Raw genomic sequence first — 12586 nt, 5'->3', positions numbered from 1 at the left:
AGCCCGCATCATGAGTGACTCCATCAGCATCATCCCCCAAAAGAAAAGAGTTATGCAGCAGCCCAGATCATCAGGAGTGACGCCACAACACATTGGTGATGTATACACCTTTTCTTGACATAAACACCATTAATTTTGTTGGTAAACAGGTCGATTATGGTGTAATATTCTGAATATTTTGCATACGTTTCTAGAAACGGCAGGGTGAAATGACATATTAAAAAAAAAAACAACCCCAACTTCTAACAGGAAAAAGAAACTCTAAAAAAATAAACGCATAGGCCCAAAATAAAGCAGTTTATTTAACGTTTTAAGTGTATATGAGTCGGTTAGGCTTGAGCATATATGAAGGAAATTCGACACACGAATGAACACATGTATTGTTGTCATTGTCAGCATTAATTCAGTTTACTGACTGCACATGTGACGCTTTCTCTATCAAATCTATCCACGCAGCTCGGCGCAAAACGTTCGTGTCGACGTCGATAGACACGTTGTCTCCCATCCTCCGATCCTCCCATTCAAACATAGGAATTGTCTTAATGACGATTGCTGTCAAAGTATATTGAAATTAACTGCTGAAAACGCCTGTGCGTTTCTTCTTTTGGAAGAATGTACTATATAAATGTTCATTCCTTTTTTATTTAGAAATACATTAACTGTAAGAAGTGAGTCCAAGTATTTACATGCCACCCATATTCTAACTTATGTTTTTTTATTCCAGATGATCGTTTTAAAAATATCCGCGGTAAGTATAACTCATACCTGTAAATTCTGTCAGCAGTTAGAATGAGTGAGTGAGTGAGTGAGTTTAGTTTTACGCCACACTCAGCAATATTCCAGCTATATGGCGGCGGTCTGTAAATAATCGAATCTGGACCAGACAATCCAGAGATCAACAGCATAAACATCGATCTGCGCAATTGGGAACCGATGACATGTGTCAACCAAGTCAGTGAAACTGACCACCCGATCCCGTTAGTCGCCTCTTACGACAAAATAGTCGCCTTTTTATGGCAAGCACATTGGTTGCTGAAGACCTATTCTACCCCGGATCTTCACGGGTCGTCAGCAGTTAGAGACTGTTTACGGGACCCAATCAGGACACGAATCTGTTCTAATTTGATCTCAGGTCATAACAAAATCACAAAACTATGATTTCATCTCACATATATGTTGGATAACAAATTTCTGAAATAGTTTTCTCAGCTACATGTTAAAGCATGTTACAATTATGATTATCTTTCAGATGCCACGGAGCATTCACTCAAGCATGACAGAACCGAATACGTGTCTACCTATGCCGAGAGGTCTGCCCTAAGACTGTTGACAGATTGTGGATGTATCTTCCTAAAGGGGATGTCAGGATCTGGGAAATCACGGCTGGGTCGGCGGTTACTAGAAAAGATGTCTAAGATGGAAGGGAGGACTCCTCTTCTGTTGACTTCAGCAGATGAATGGTCACTCATTCCGAAGAATGGCAAAACTGACAAGTCCAGAAGTAAAAGTGAACGTTACATTGTGATGATTGATGACATTTTTGGCCTGACAAACTTTTCACAATCACATTTTGCAGATTGGACAAGGAAGTTTGATATAATGTGGCCATCTATTGAATCTGGCCACATCTTTCTGATCTTAACATCCAGATCTGAAATCACCGCACAGTGTCAGTACCGACTAAACAAACACAATCTCATGACAAAGATCTGTCATTTTCTCATTGATGACGGTGAGTATACTCTTCAGAATAAGGAAAAGGAAAAAATGTTGAAAGTTGTTTGTCATGGCAAATTTTCTGAAAAAGAAGTAGAAGAAATTGTCAATATGAAAACAGCCCTTGGGTTCCCACAGGTTTGCACTTTCTTTGCCAGTAGCATGGAAGTGCAAAAGAAGGGGTTAAGCTTTTTCAAGAAACCCAATGAGTGCGTCCTAAAGGAAGTTGATGCCCTCAAGGAAAGTGATGGTTTGAGTTATCTGGTTCTTTTGCTGGTATTGATGAGTGATGGGCATCTTAATGCAACTCCTCTTGATCCAAGAAAATGTACATCTGAATTTAAAGAAATGGTTGAGATGTTGACAGAATATTGTTCAAATCTACGAACACGTCCAAGCTTATTTGACATCAAAACAAAAGCAGATTCACTCTGTGGTGTTTATTTAAAGCAAGGCCAGAAAGGATATGCTTTTCAGCATCAGTCTATATATGAGTCTGTTTTGATCAGCTACTCAGAGCAGTTTCCCAGCTCTTGCATCAGAACATTGCCAATTGATGTCCTTGGAGAAGTGGTAAGAACCGAAAGACTGGATGGAGAGATAAATATTGTCTTGATACCTGAGGAAAATTATGATGTATTTGCTGACCGCATCACAGAGTTGCTTTTGTCAGCTGAACCTGAGAGCAGTGGAATGATAGTGGGACATCCTTCACTCAAGCACAAGGAATTTCTATCATTCTTGGTGCAAAGATGGGCGAAAAAGGGGAAACTGACAAGCATTATGCAGAGAAAATATTTTGATGAATTGTCTTCATATATCCGTGAAGATGAGAAGATTCGGTTTTTCAAATATGAATATTTATTGAGTAAATTTGTAATGGAAAGTAATCATCATCTGGTACAAGTTGTTGTAAATTCGATTCCATCGCCTGAAAAATTCAAAGACACAATACAGGAATGTTTGCCTTGTGCAATTTATGTTGGAAGTAACAATTTTGTCAAATGGCTTCTTGATCATGGTGCTGAGTCAAACGAGAATTGTTTTATAGCTCTATTCATGAATTCTAGCCAGAGTCTTAAGAACGACCTCGTTGATAGAATCTTTAACGGTTTTATTACTGCTTACGTGAGGGAAAAAAGACTACGCTACAGTCCAGAATTAGGAAAAGGATGTGCAATTGGTCAAAACATGGCAGAAATCTTACTGTATGCAGTACACATGGGAAACACACACATAGTCCAGTTGACAGTGCACATGTTAAAACACAAGGACGACAACCTCAATGTAATCTCAGAGATATTATCATGGCTCTGTGATAAGATGCAAACACATCATCCCAAACTCACTGTGTTTAGCAGCAGGGAATGTTTAAAAGAAATGATTCAAATACTACTTGCAACTGGATGTAAACTTCATTGTCAACATCTCCTTTTGTCAGCCTCAGCTCACTCAGATGCCACAGTTCTGAATCTTTTACTGAATCTTGAGACAGACATTTTGCAGACGAGGAATTACGTCGATGCCAACAAGTACTCCACCAAATACGCAACACCTCAAGAACAGGCAGCAGCTTATGGTAGCACTGAGTCCTTGGATATATTGATGAAATATTCCCAAGATATAAGCCAGCGTTTTAGGGTTGCTGCCGCAAACACCTTCTTGCTACACAGGGCAGCACAACATGGAAACGATAAATGTGCAGATTTCTTATTAGGGAAAGGTTTTCAGGTAGATTTGAAAGACAATGATGGCAATACCCCATTACATTTGGCTGTTCAGAACAGTCACCTTGAATGTGTGAAAATACTTCTGCAGCATAAGGCACCTGTTAACCTGGAAAACCGTGAAGGACTCGTACCTTTGTCAGTCATTGAAAACGTGAATCGTGAAATAGTGAAAGCTTTAGTTGTGGCAGAAAGTATCTTAAATCAAATGGATGGAAAGGGTAGAACAATTCTTCACAAGGCTGTCCTATGTAATGATTTGGAGACCGTAAAATTCCTTTGCAGCAAAGAAGCTGATGTGAATATTCTTTCACAATGCGGTTCACAAACTAGAAGTGTTGTTCACCTAGCCTGTGAGTATGCTGACATAGAAGTACTGGAGCTCTTGTGCAACTCAGGAGCACAGATTGAAGCAGTAGACGCTGACAAGAGACCAATTGTTCACATGGCAGCATGCTCTCGTGTTGATGCTTTAGAGAAACTCACATTTCTCATTGATGTCAAAAGCATCTTCCTGATGCAGAAGACAAGGATGGCAGAACAGCGATATTTTCAGCAATCGACACTCATGCCGATACTTATGGAGTTGAAATATTGGAATTCCTACTGAAGAGAGGGTTGAGTGTAAATCACAAAGGTGCCAGTAAAGGCAACATTTTGCTGTGTTTACTTAAAACACCTTTCAGACACAACAAAATCATAAAAATGGTTGATGTATTGGTAAAGAGGGGTGTTGATCTAAATGCAATGGATTCCCGTGGTACAACAGCCCTTCGTCTTGCCATTGAGGATATGATTTATGATGCAGCGGAGCTAATTCTCAAGCATGGAAATACAGACAGAGAATTCGATCCAAATAGAAGAGATGATTTCGGAAAAACATATCTCCACTATGCCACTGAACAGAGGAAATCTGAACTTTGGGAACGTTTTCTTGATACACCAACTCTTTTTTCATATTCATTTTCTCAGTATTGGTATCTTCAAAGTCCTTGCATGTTGTATTGTGCAAGAGCAAACTACACGCTGACCAAAATGCTTCTCGAGCAAGGTGTGAATCCACACCTTCAAGATATAATGGGTAGAAACCCTCTTCACTATGCTGCAGGGTGTGGTAAACCTAAGACTGTGAAACTTCTTCTGGAAAAAGGCGTTGACCCAAATGTAAGGGATGGAATGGGATGGACTCCCTTTCATATGGCTGCTGTACATGAAAGATACAGGACTGTAAGTGCCTTGCTAGACAGTGGAATTGATGCAAATATACAAGACAATCAGGGAATGACAGCACTTCATTTAGTTGTGACGAAGAGAGGCTTCACTTTACAGATGTTAGAAGCAAACAATGATTATGCGGAGCTATCTTGTCTGGGTCCTTGTGGATTCCTCAAGTTATTTTTAGAGAAGGGTGTTGACCCAAATATACCGGATAAGCTAGGTAGGACAGCTCTTCACTATGCTTCAGATCATTCGGAAAACTCCAGTGTCATGCTTCTGCTTGATCACGGTGCTGATCCAGATGTTCAAGATCTATGGGGCATGACGTCCCTCCATTGTGCTTCTACCAAAAAAGGCTCAGTATTTAAGGATACACTTCCACTGCTACTTGAGAAATCGTTAAAATTAAATGTTCAAGATAGGCGTGGAAAGACAGCACTTCACTATGCATCAGAATATCCAAAGAAAGAGAGCGTCAAACTTCTTCTAGATCGTGGTGCTGATCCTTCTGTACAGGATCTGCAAGGCATGACATATCTCCACTGTGCTGCTGCGAATAGTTATGGAGCCTTACAGACACTGATCGAGAGAGGAGTGGATCCAAATATTCTTGACAAGAAAGGAAGGACAGCACTTCATTATGTCTCAGGTGACTCTGAAGACTCAGTGAAGTTTCTGCTTGATCGCTGTGCTGATCCAGGTGTACAGGACCTGCAGGGCATGTCAGCTCTTCACTGTGCTGTACACTTGCGTCCTTACCGATCTGATATTTTGCCGATACTGCTAGAGAGAGGCATATACCCAAATCTTCTTGACAAGCATGGAAGGACAGCTCTTCACTATGCGTCAGAACATTCGAACAAAGAAAGTGTCATGCTTCTTCTAGATCACGAAGCAGATCCATGTTTACAGGACTTACAGGGCATGACATGTCTCCACTGTGCTGCTAAGAATCGTTACAGTTACCATATTTTGGAGATACTGCTGGAGAAGAGTGTGGACCCAAATGTTCTTGACAAGAAGGGAAGGACAGCTCTTCACTATGCGTCAGAACATTCGAACAAAGAGAGTGTCAAGCTTCTTCTAGATCACGAAGCTGATCCAGGTGTACATGACTTACAGGGCATGACACCTCTCCACTGTGCAGCAAAGGCCAGAGACAACACCTGTGATATTTTGGAGATGCTGTTGGAGAAGAGTGTGGACCCAAATGTTCTTGACAAGAAGGGAAGGACAGCTCTTCACTATGCTTTAGAACAATCGCCAGTCAAAAACATAAAGCCGGTTCAACACGGTGCTTACACAGAAGTACAGAATTTGTTTGCCAATATACCTCTTCATCCAAAACCTCTTCATCCCAGACCTAGTGACACTATACCTCTTCTCACTAAAACAGGTGCTCGTAGGACAACTATTTACCGAAGTGAATTCGAACAAGAATATGGAATCCTACTGTGTGAGTATAGAAGGATGAAAATGCTGGAGATGCTTCTCAAGAAGGTCAACCCAAAAATACAAGATCACGAAGGAAGGACAGCTTTACACTACGCTGCACAGGCTTCACGAAATGAAACTTTAGAGATTCTTTCAGAACTTGGGGTCACTGTAAATAAGCAAAATGACCAGGACAGGGCCTTTTTCCGGGCTGCTGCTGACCGCAGCTACAACAGGTGTGAACGAGTGAAGCTGCTACTCAGACAAGGCGTCGACAAAACTGTTCGAGACATACAGGGGAGAACAGCTGAGCAGTATGCTACAGAACTATCAGATATCAGTCCGTGACTACTCTGGAGATGGTACACCAATCGGCACAGAATTGGAGAAAAGCAAGGGAATGTCGAGAACAATTGTGGCCATTCTGGATTATTGTAAAGTAGACAATGGAACCCAGACGTAAAGGGGGAAGAAGGAACAGCAGGGTTTGGGCTGTAATTATATAGTAGCACTGGGCGGTGGGGTAGCCTTGTGGTTAAAGTTTTAGGTCATCACCCAGAAGACTGGGTTAGATTACGAACCAAATAACTCCATATTGAAAACAAGCCCCAGTGAGCCGACAGTACCGTGACCGTGTGGAAATGTTACCTTTGCTTCATATACGGCTTTAGCATTGGAGAAAGGTCAGGACGGAAGACAGAATAACTTGGTCAAGGGACAGTGAGACAGTCTATCAATGTGCTTTTCACTAATCTTGAACTGTTTCAGATTAAGCTTGTAGATTTAACTAAAGCTTTCTTCAGCGTCTGCATGGGTTTTTCGGAACGCTCATGAATAAATTAAGTTCCTTGGTCCTCTAGAGTTATTACATGTAAAGGGTTTTTAGAGACAAATAGATATAGGCATGCGCAGTATGGCCAAACAAATGGAGCCCATACAAACCTGTGTACATTCCTTTTAGTTCTGCAATATATATTCTCTTTACAATGTGAAAGCTGGTTATATGTAGATAATACATGGAACGAAACAGACAGCCTGCAGTTGTAGATATTGTGCTTCAGTATGATACGGCCATCAAAATGTCTTTTCTATGGGAGGTAGCTGGTTAAAATTGCATGGTTACATAGGCACATCGAAAATGACCCAAGTCTTTGTCTGTGTTTTAAACGGTGCTAACGTTAAATTTTGCAATTATAATGTAACCTGCTTGTGACAAAGGTTAGCTCCCCTTAGGCTCCCAAACCTTTCTCGAACCCTCTGGGTCAGATTACACTGGAAAGGCCCATGCGATTGTAGTACCTATCAGAACCCTGTCTAAAAACAGAACAAGTCTAAAAATGAATTCCATTGCCCTTTACTGAATGTGAGCAGGAGCTTAATTACACACTTTCAACACTGATTCACAGTGAAGACCACTGTCACATGCAATTGGTTTTGGTTTTCAGCAACTGATCTCATGAATGATGTGATATGCTGTAATATGAGATGCTTATGTGTATTCCTTTGGATCTGACAATGTACAAGCAGGACATTATCACCAATTCTTGGTTAGCGTTTCAATCACAACTTCGACTGTATCACTAGATGTATATTGCAGTTATGATGGCTGACGTGTTTCACGTCGAATACAGTTCTTTGATGCTATTATTCGTTCTTGTTTTGTTTGATATTTTATATATATATATTTCTGTATGTGTAACAGCCAGTGTCCGTGTACGGTTGTGAAGTATCAATTTCTGTGAAAAACCGTGATGTGTGAATATAGTAAGAAATAGTGAGGGTGGATGTGGTAGTTATTCTTTTTATCATAACTTGTTTTATATACCATTGTTAGTATTATCAATTTTGTATATTAACTTTTCTTAGAATGACCCGTGATGATTGATGATCCGTGACTGCTATGAGACCTTGTTTACACTCTGTGGTTAGTATACTACATATGATCTTGTATGTAATGAACTCTCTATATATTCTTCATGTATATCATAAATGATATACATACATATGAAGGAATAGTTTTCATCTTATTATTTATATTTAAAGATTTATTTATGCTAATGCATTGTTAGGGCTGGCTGTAATCTAAGAATACGTAGAACGTGTAATACGTGTATATGTAAGGCATGTTATGCCTTTATGCTCAAATAGTTAATTATATTTATGTATATTTTCAGAATTATCAAACATTCCTTTTTTATTGGATGAATAAAATGGCTGTCATCTGTGACCACAAGTAGCGTTATGTTGTATGTTCTACACCCACCCACCAACATTCACCCCATGGCTACTACTATACTGACGTCTGTGTCGGTGTGTGGAACTGTGGCGTGTGTGCTGACGTCTGTGTCAGTGTGGAACTGTGACGTGTGTTGGCGTCTGTGTGAGTGTGAAAGTGTGACGTGTGGGTTGATGGCTGTGTCGGTGTAAAACACTGACGTGTGTGTTGACATCTGTGTAAGTGTAAAACTGTGACGTGTGTTGACGTCTGTGTCGTAGTGTGGAAATGTGACGTGTGTTGACGTCTGTGTCAGTGTGGAGCTGTTACGTGTGTTCATGTCTGTGTCGGTGAAGAACTGTGACGTGTGTGTTGACGTCTGTGTCAGCTTGGAACTGTGACGTCTGTGTCAGCTTGGAACTGTGGCGTGTGTGCTGACGTCTGTGTCAGTGTGGAAGTGTCACGTATGTGTTGCCGTCTGTCTCGGGTGTTGAACACTGACGTGTGTGTTGAAGGCTGTGTCGGTGTGGAACACTGACGTGTGTGTTGACATCTGTGTAAGTGTGACACTGTGACGTGTGTTGCCGTCTGTGTCAGTGTAGAACGGTGACACCTGTATCAGTGTGGAACTGTGATGTGTGTTGCCGCCTGTGTCAGTGTGCAACAGTGACGTGTGTGTTGCCGTGTGTGTCGGTGTGGAGCTGTGACGTGTGTGTTCACGTCTGTGTCGGTGTGGAGCTGTGACATGTGTGTTCACGTCTGTGTCAGTGTGGAGCTGTGACGTGTGTGTTGACGTCTGTGTCAGTGTGGAGCTGTGACGTGTGTGTTGACGTCTGTGTCAGTGTGGAGGTGTGACGTGTATTAATGTCAGTGTCAGTGTGTGGAACTCTGGCGTGTGTGTTGACGTCTGTTTCGTTGTGTGGAGCTGTGACGTTTGTGTTGACGTCTGTGTCAGTGTGTAGAGCTGGGACGTTTGTTTTGGCGTCTATATCAGTGCTGAGCTGTGACGTGTGTGTTGACGTCTGTTTTAGTGTGGAGCTGTGACGTGTGTGTTGACTACTGTCTCTGTGTGGAACTGTGACGTGTGTGTTGACGTCTGTGTCGGAGTGTGGAACTGTGACGTGTGACGTGTGTGTGATGTGTGACGTGTGTCGGTGTGTTGGAACTGTGACGTGTGTGTGACGTCTGTGTCAGTGTGTTGAGCTGTGACGTGATGAGTGTTGACGTCTGTGTCAGTGTGTGGAGCTGTGACGTGTGTGTTGACGTCTGTGTCAGTGTGGAGCTGTGACGTGTGTGTTGACGTCTGTGTCGGTGCTGGAGCTGTGACGTGTGTTGGCGTCTGTGTGAGTGTGGAACTGTGACGTGTGTGTTGACGCCTGTGACGTGTGGAACTGTGTTCTGTGTTGACGTCTGTGTCAAGTGTGTGGAACTGTGACGTGTGTGTTGACGTCTATGTCAGTGTGTGGAACTGTGACGTGTGTGTTGACGTCTATGTGAGTGTGTGGAGCTGTGACGTGTGTGTTGACGTCTGTGTCAGTGTGTGGAACTGTGACGTGTGTGTTTGACGTCTTTGTCAGTGTGGAGCTGTGACGTGTGTGTTGACATCTGTGTCAGTGTGGAGCTGTGACGTGTGTGTTAACGTCTGTGTCAGTGTGGAGCTGTGACGTGTGTGTGTTGACGTCTGTCTCTGTGTGGAACTGTGAAGTGTGTGTTGACGTCTGAGTCAGTGTTGAACTGTTACGTTTGAGTTCACGTCTGTGTCGGTGTGCGAAACTGTGACGTTCGTGTTGACGTCTGTGTCGGTGTGTTGAACAGTGACGTGTGTGTTGAAGTGTGACGATGTGCTGGCAACCGTCTGTCTCGGGGTGGAACACTGACGGCGTGTTGTTGACGGCTGTGTCGGTGTAGAACGCTTTGACGATGACCAGTAATGTTGACAGCTGTGTCCGGTGTGGACCAATGACGTATAATTGACATCTGTGTAAGTGTAAAACTGTGACATCTGTGTCCGGTGTTTGGAACTGTAACGATGTGTGTTGACGTCTGTGTCGGTGTGTCGAATAGTATCGTGTGTGTTGCCGTCTTTGTCGGAGTGTGGAAATGTGACTTGTGTGTTGACGTCTTTGTCAGTGTGGAGCTGTTACGTGTGTGCTACCGTCTGTGTTGGTGTGGAACAGTGACGTGTGTTCATATCTGTGTCGGTGTGGAGCTGTGACGTGTGTGTTGACGTCTGTGTCAGTGTGGAGCTGTGACGTGTGTGGTGACGTCTGTGTCAGTGTGGAGCTCTGTCGTGTGTTGACGTCTGTGTCAGTGTGGAGCTGTGACGTGTGTGTTGACATCTGTGTCAGTGTGGAGCTGTGACGTGTGTTGCCGCCTGTGTCGGTGTGCAACAGTGACGTGTATGTTGCCGTCTGTGTCGGTGTGGAGCTGTGACGTGTGTGTTGACGTCTGTGTTGACGTGTGTTTTTACACGTATGTCAGTGCGGAGCTGTGACGTGTGTATTGACGTCTGTCTCTGTGTGGAACTGTGACGTGTATGTTGACGTCTTTGTCAGTGTTGAACTGTGACATGTGTGTTGACGTCTTTGTCAGTGTTGAACTGTGACACGTGTGTTGACGTCTGTGTCAATGTGGAGCTGTGACGTGTGTGTTGACGTCTGTGTCGGTGTGGAGCTGTGACGTCTTTGTCAGTGTGGGGCTAATGACGTATGTGTTGACGTCTGTGTCGGTGTAATGGAAGCTGTGACGTCTTTGTCAGTGTGGAGCTGTGACGAGTAGTACTTAACGATACAATGTAAAGTGTGAAACTGAGACGTGTGTTACCGTCTGTCAGTGTTAGACAGTGACGTGTGTTCATGTCTATGTCAGTGTGAAACGGTGACACCTGGCCAATCGGTGTGCAGCAGTGACGTGTGTGTTGACGTCTGTGTCGATGTCGAGCTCTGACGTATTATATTGTTGTTGAAGATCGGTGTGGAGCTGTGACGTGTGTTGTTTAGGTCTATGGCAGGTGTGTAAGGCTGTGACATGTGTGTTGACGTCTGTGTCAGTGTGGACATATGACGTGTGTTTTGACGTATGTGTGAGTGTTTGGATCTGTGAAATGTGTGTTGACGTCTGTGTTGGTGTGGAGCTGTGACATGTGTGTTGACGTCTGTGTTGGAGTGGAGCTGTTACGTGTGTTGACGTCTGTGTCAATGTGTGGAGCTGTGACATGTGTGTTGACGTCTGTGTCAGCGTGTGAAGCTGTGACGTGTGTGTTGACGTCAATGTCAATTAATGGAAACTGTGACGTGTGTTGACATCTGTCTCTGTGTGTGTTGACGTTTGGTGAGGCGTTGCAACTGGTTCGTTTGTGTTGACATCTGTGTCGGTGTGTGTATTGGAACTCTGACGTGTGTGTTGACGTCTGTATCAGTCAATGGAGCTGCTTGACGACGTATGTTTGACGTCTATAATCCAGAAGAGTGGAACTATGACATATTATTGTTGACGATAACTATGTCGAGTGTGGACATGTGATATATGTGTGCTGACGTTTGTGTCAGTGTGGAACAGTGACGTGTGTGTTAACGTCTGTGTCGGTGTGTGGACCGGTGACGTGTGTTGACGTCCCTGTCGGTGTGAAACTGTGACGTGTGTGTTGACGTCTGTGTCAGTATGGAGCTATTACGTGCGTGTTGACATCTGTGTCAGTATGGAGCTGTTACGTGCGTGTTGACATCTGTGTCAGTGTGGACCTGTGACATGTGTGTTGACGTCTGTGTCAGTGTGGAACTGTGACATGTGTGTTGACGTCTGTGTCAGTATGGAGCTGTGAGAATTAATGTTCACTTCTGTACCCAATTGGAACTGTGACCTGAGTTTGCTTTTAAAACTTCATAGCGTCAGTGAGGTTTGCTTGTCATGTGAGACGGTTGAAGTTGACGATGCCACCTCTGATTCGTTGTTTGAGGCTGAATAGTCCATCCTCTTTCCCTGAAACACGTTGCAGTACATTGTGACAGAAAGCACCATTCATGCTGTTGATCACTGGAATTTGTCGGGTCCGGACTCGATGATTTCCAAACCGACGCCATATGGCTGGGATATTGTGTGACGTTGCACAGCGAACACAAACAATACAAAACAATACAACTGCTGTGGTTTTGAAGTTTCATTATACCGATCTAAAACTGCTTATAAAACAAACATAATAGCTTAAAAGATAACACATGTACGTGTATACTGACACAGAGCGGTGGCATGGCCGTGTGTTTTATATTTGTCATATCAT

The 12586-nt window shown here is 43.2% G+C and overlaps 3 protein-coding genes across 3 annotated transcripts; all 3 read left to right on the top strand.

Moving 5' to 3' along the window:
- Positions 1-10: 10 nt before the first annotated feature.
- On the top strand, positions 11-2553 carry LOC124288655 (the record flags this gene model as incomplete). The annotated part of the gene is made up of 3 exons (XM_046725228.1): positions 11-95; positions 725-748; positions 1250-2553. Coding segments are annotated over exons 1-3 (1413 nt in total), but the record flags the coding sequence as incomplete, so codon positions are not given.
- Positions 2554-2580: 27 nt separating this feature from the next.
- Positions 2581-4056, top strand: LOC124288754 (putative ankyrin repeat protein RF_0381). The gene has a single exon (XM_046725287.1). The coding sequence runs from the start codon at positions 2596-2598 to the stop codon at positions 4051-4053; it is 1458 nt and encodes a 485-aa protein (XP_046581243.1). The 5' UTR covers positions 2581-2595; the 3' UTR covers positions 4054-4056.
- Positions 4057-4141: 85 nt separating this feature from the next.
- LOC124288743 (serine/threonine-protein phosphatase 6 regulatory ankyrin repeat subunit B-like) lies at positions 4142-6568 on the top strand. Its single transcript, XM_046725275.1, has one exon. The coding sequence runs from the start codon at positions 4149-4151 to the stop codon at positions 6441-6443; it is 2295 nt and encodes a 764-aa protein (XP_046581231.1). The 5' UTR covers positions 4142-4148; the 3' UTR covers positions 6444-6568.
- Positions 6569-12586: the final 6018 nt, after the last annotated feature.

This window comes from Haliotis rubra, unplaced genomic scaffold (genome assembly GCF_003918875.1).
Source record: "Haliotis rubra isolate DU_JTF1 unplaced genomic scaffold, ASM391887v1 Scf1112, whole genome shotgun sequence".
Classification (NCBI taxonomy): domain Eukaryota; kingdom Metazoa; phylum Mollusca; class Gastropoda; order Lepetellida; family Haliotidae; genus Haliotis; species Haliotis rubra.
Note: the sequence above shows the minus strand (reverse complement) of the source record. Positions and strands in the feature narration are given on the sequence as shown.

Bases quoted from the DNA above. Each gene is read 5' to 3' on its own strand.
- LOC124288743 (XM_046725275.1), top strand. From the start codon at position 4,149: ATGGTTGATGTATTGGTAAAGAGGGGTGTTGATCTAAATGCAATGGAT.
- LOC124288754 (XM_046725287.1), top strand. From the start codon at position 2,596: ATGGAAAGTAATCATCATCTGGTACAAGTTGTTGTAAATTCGATTCCA.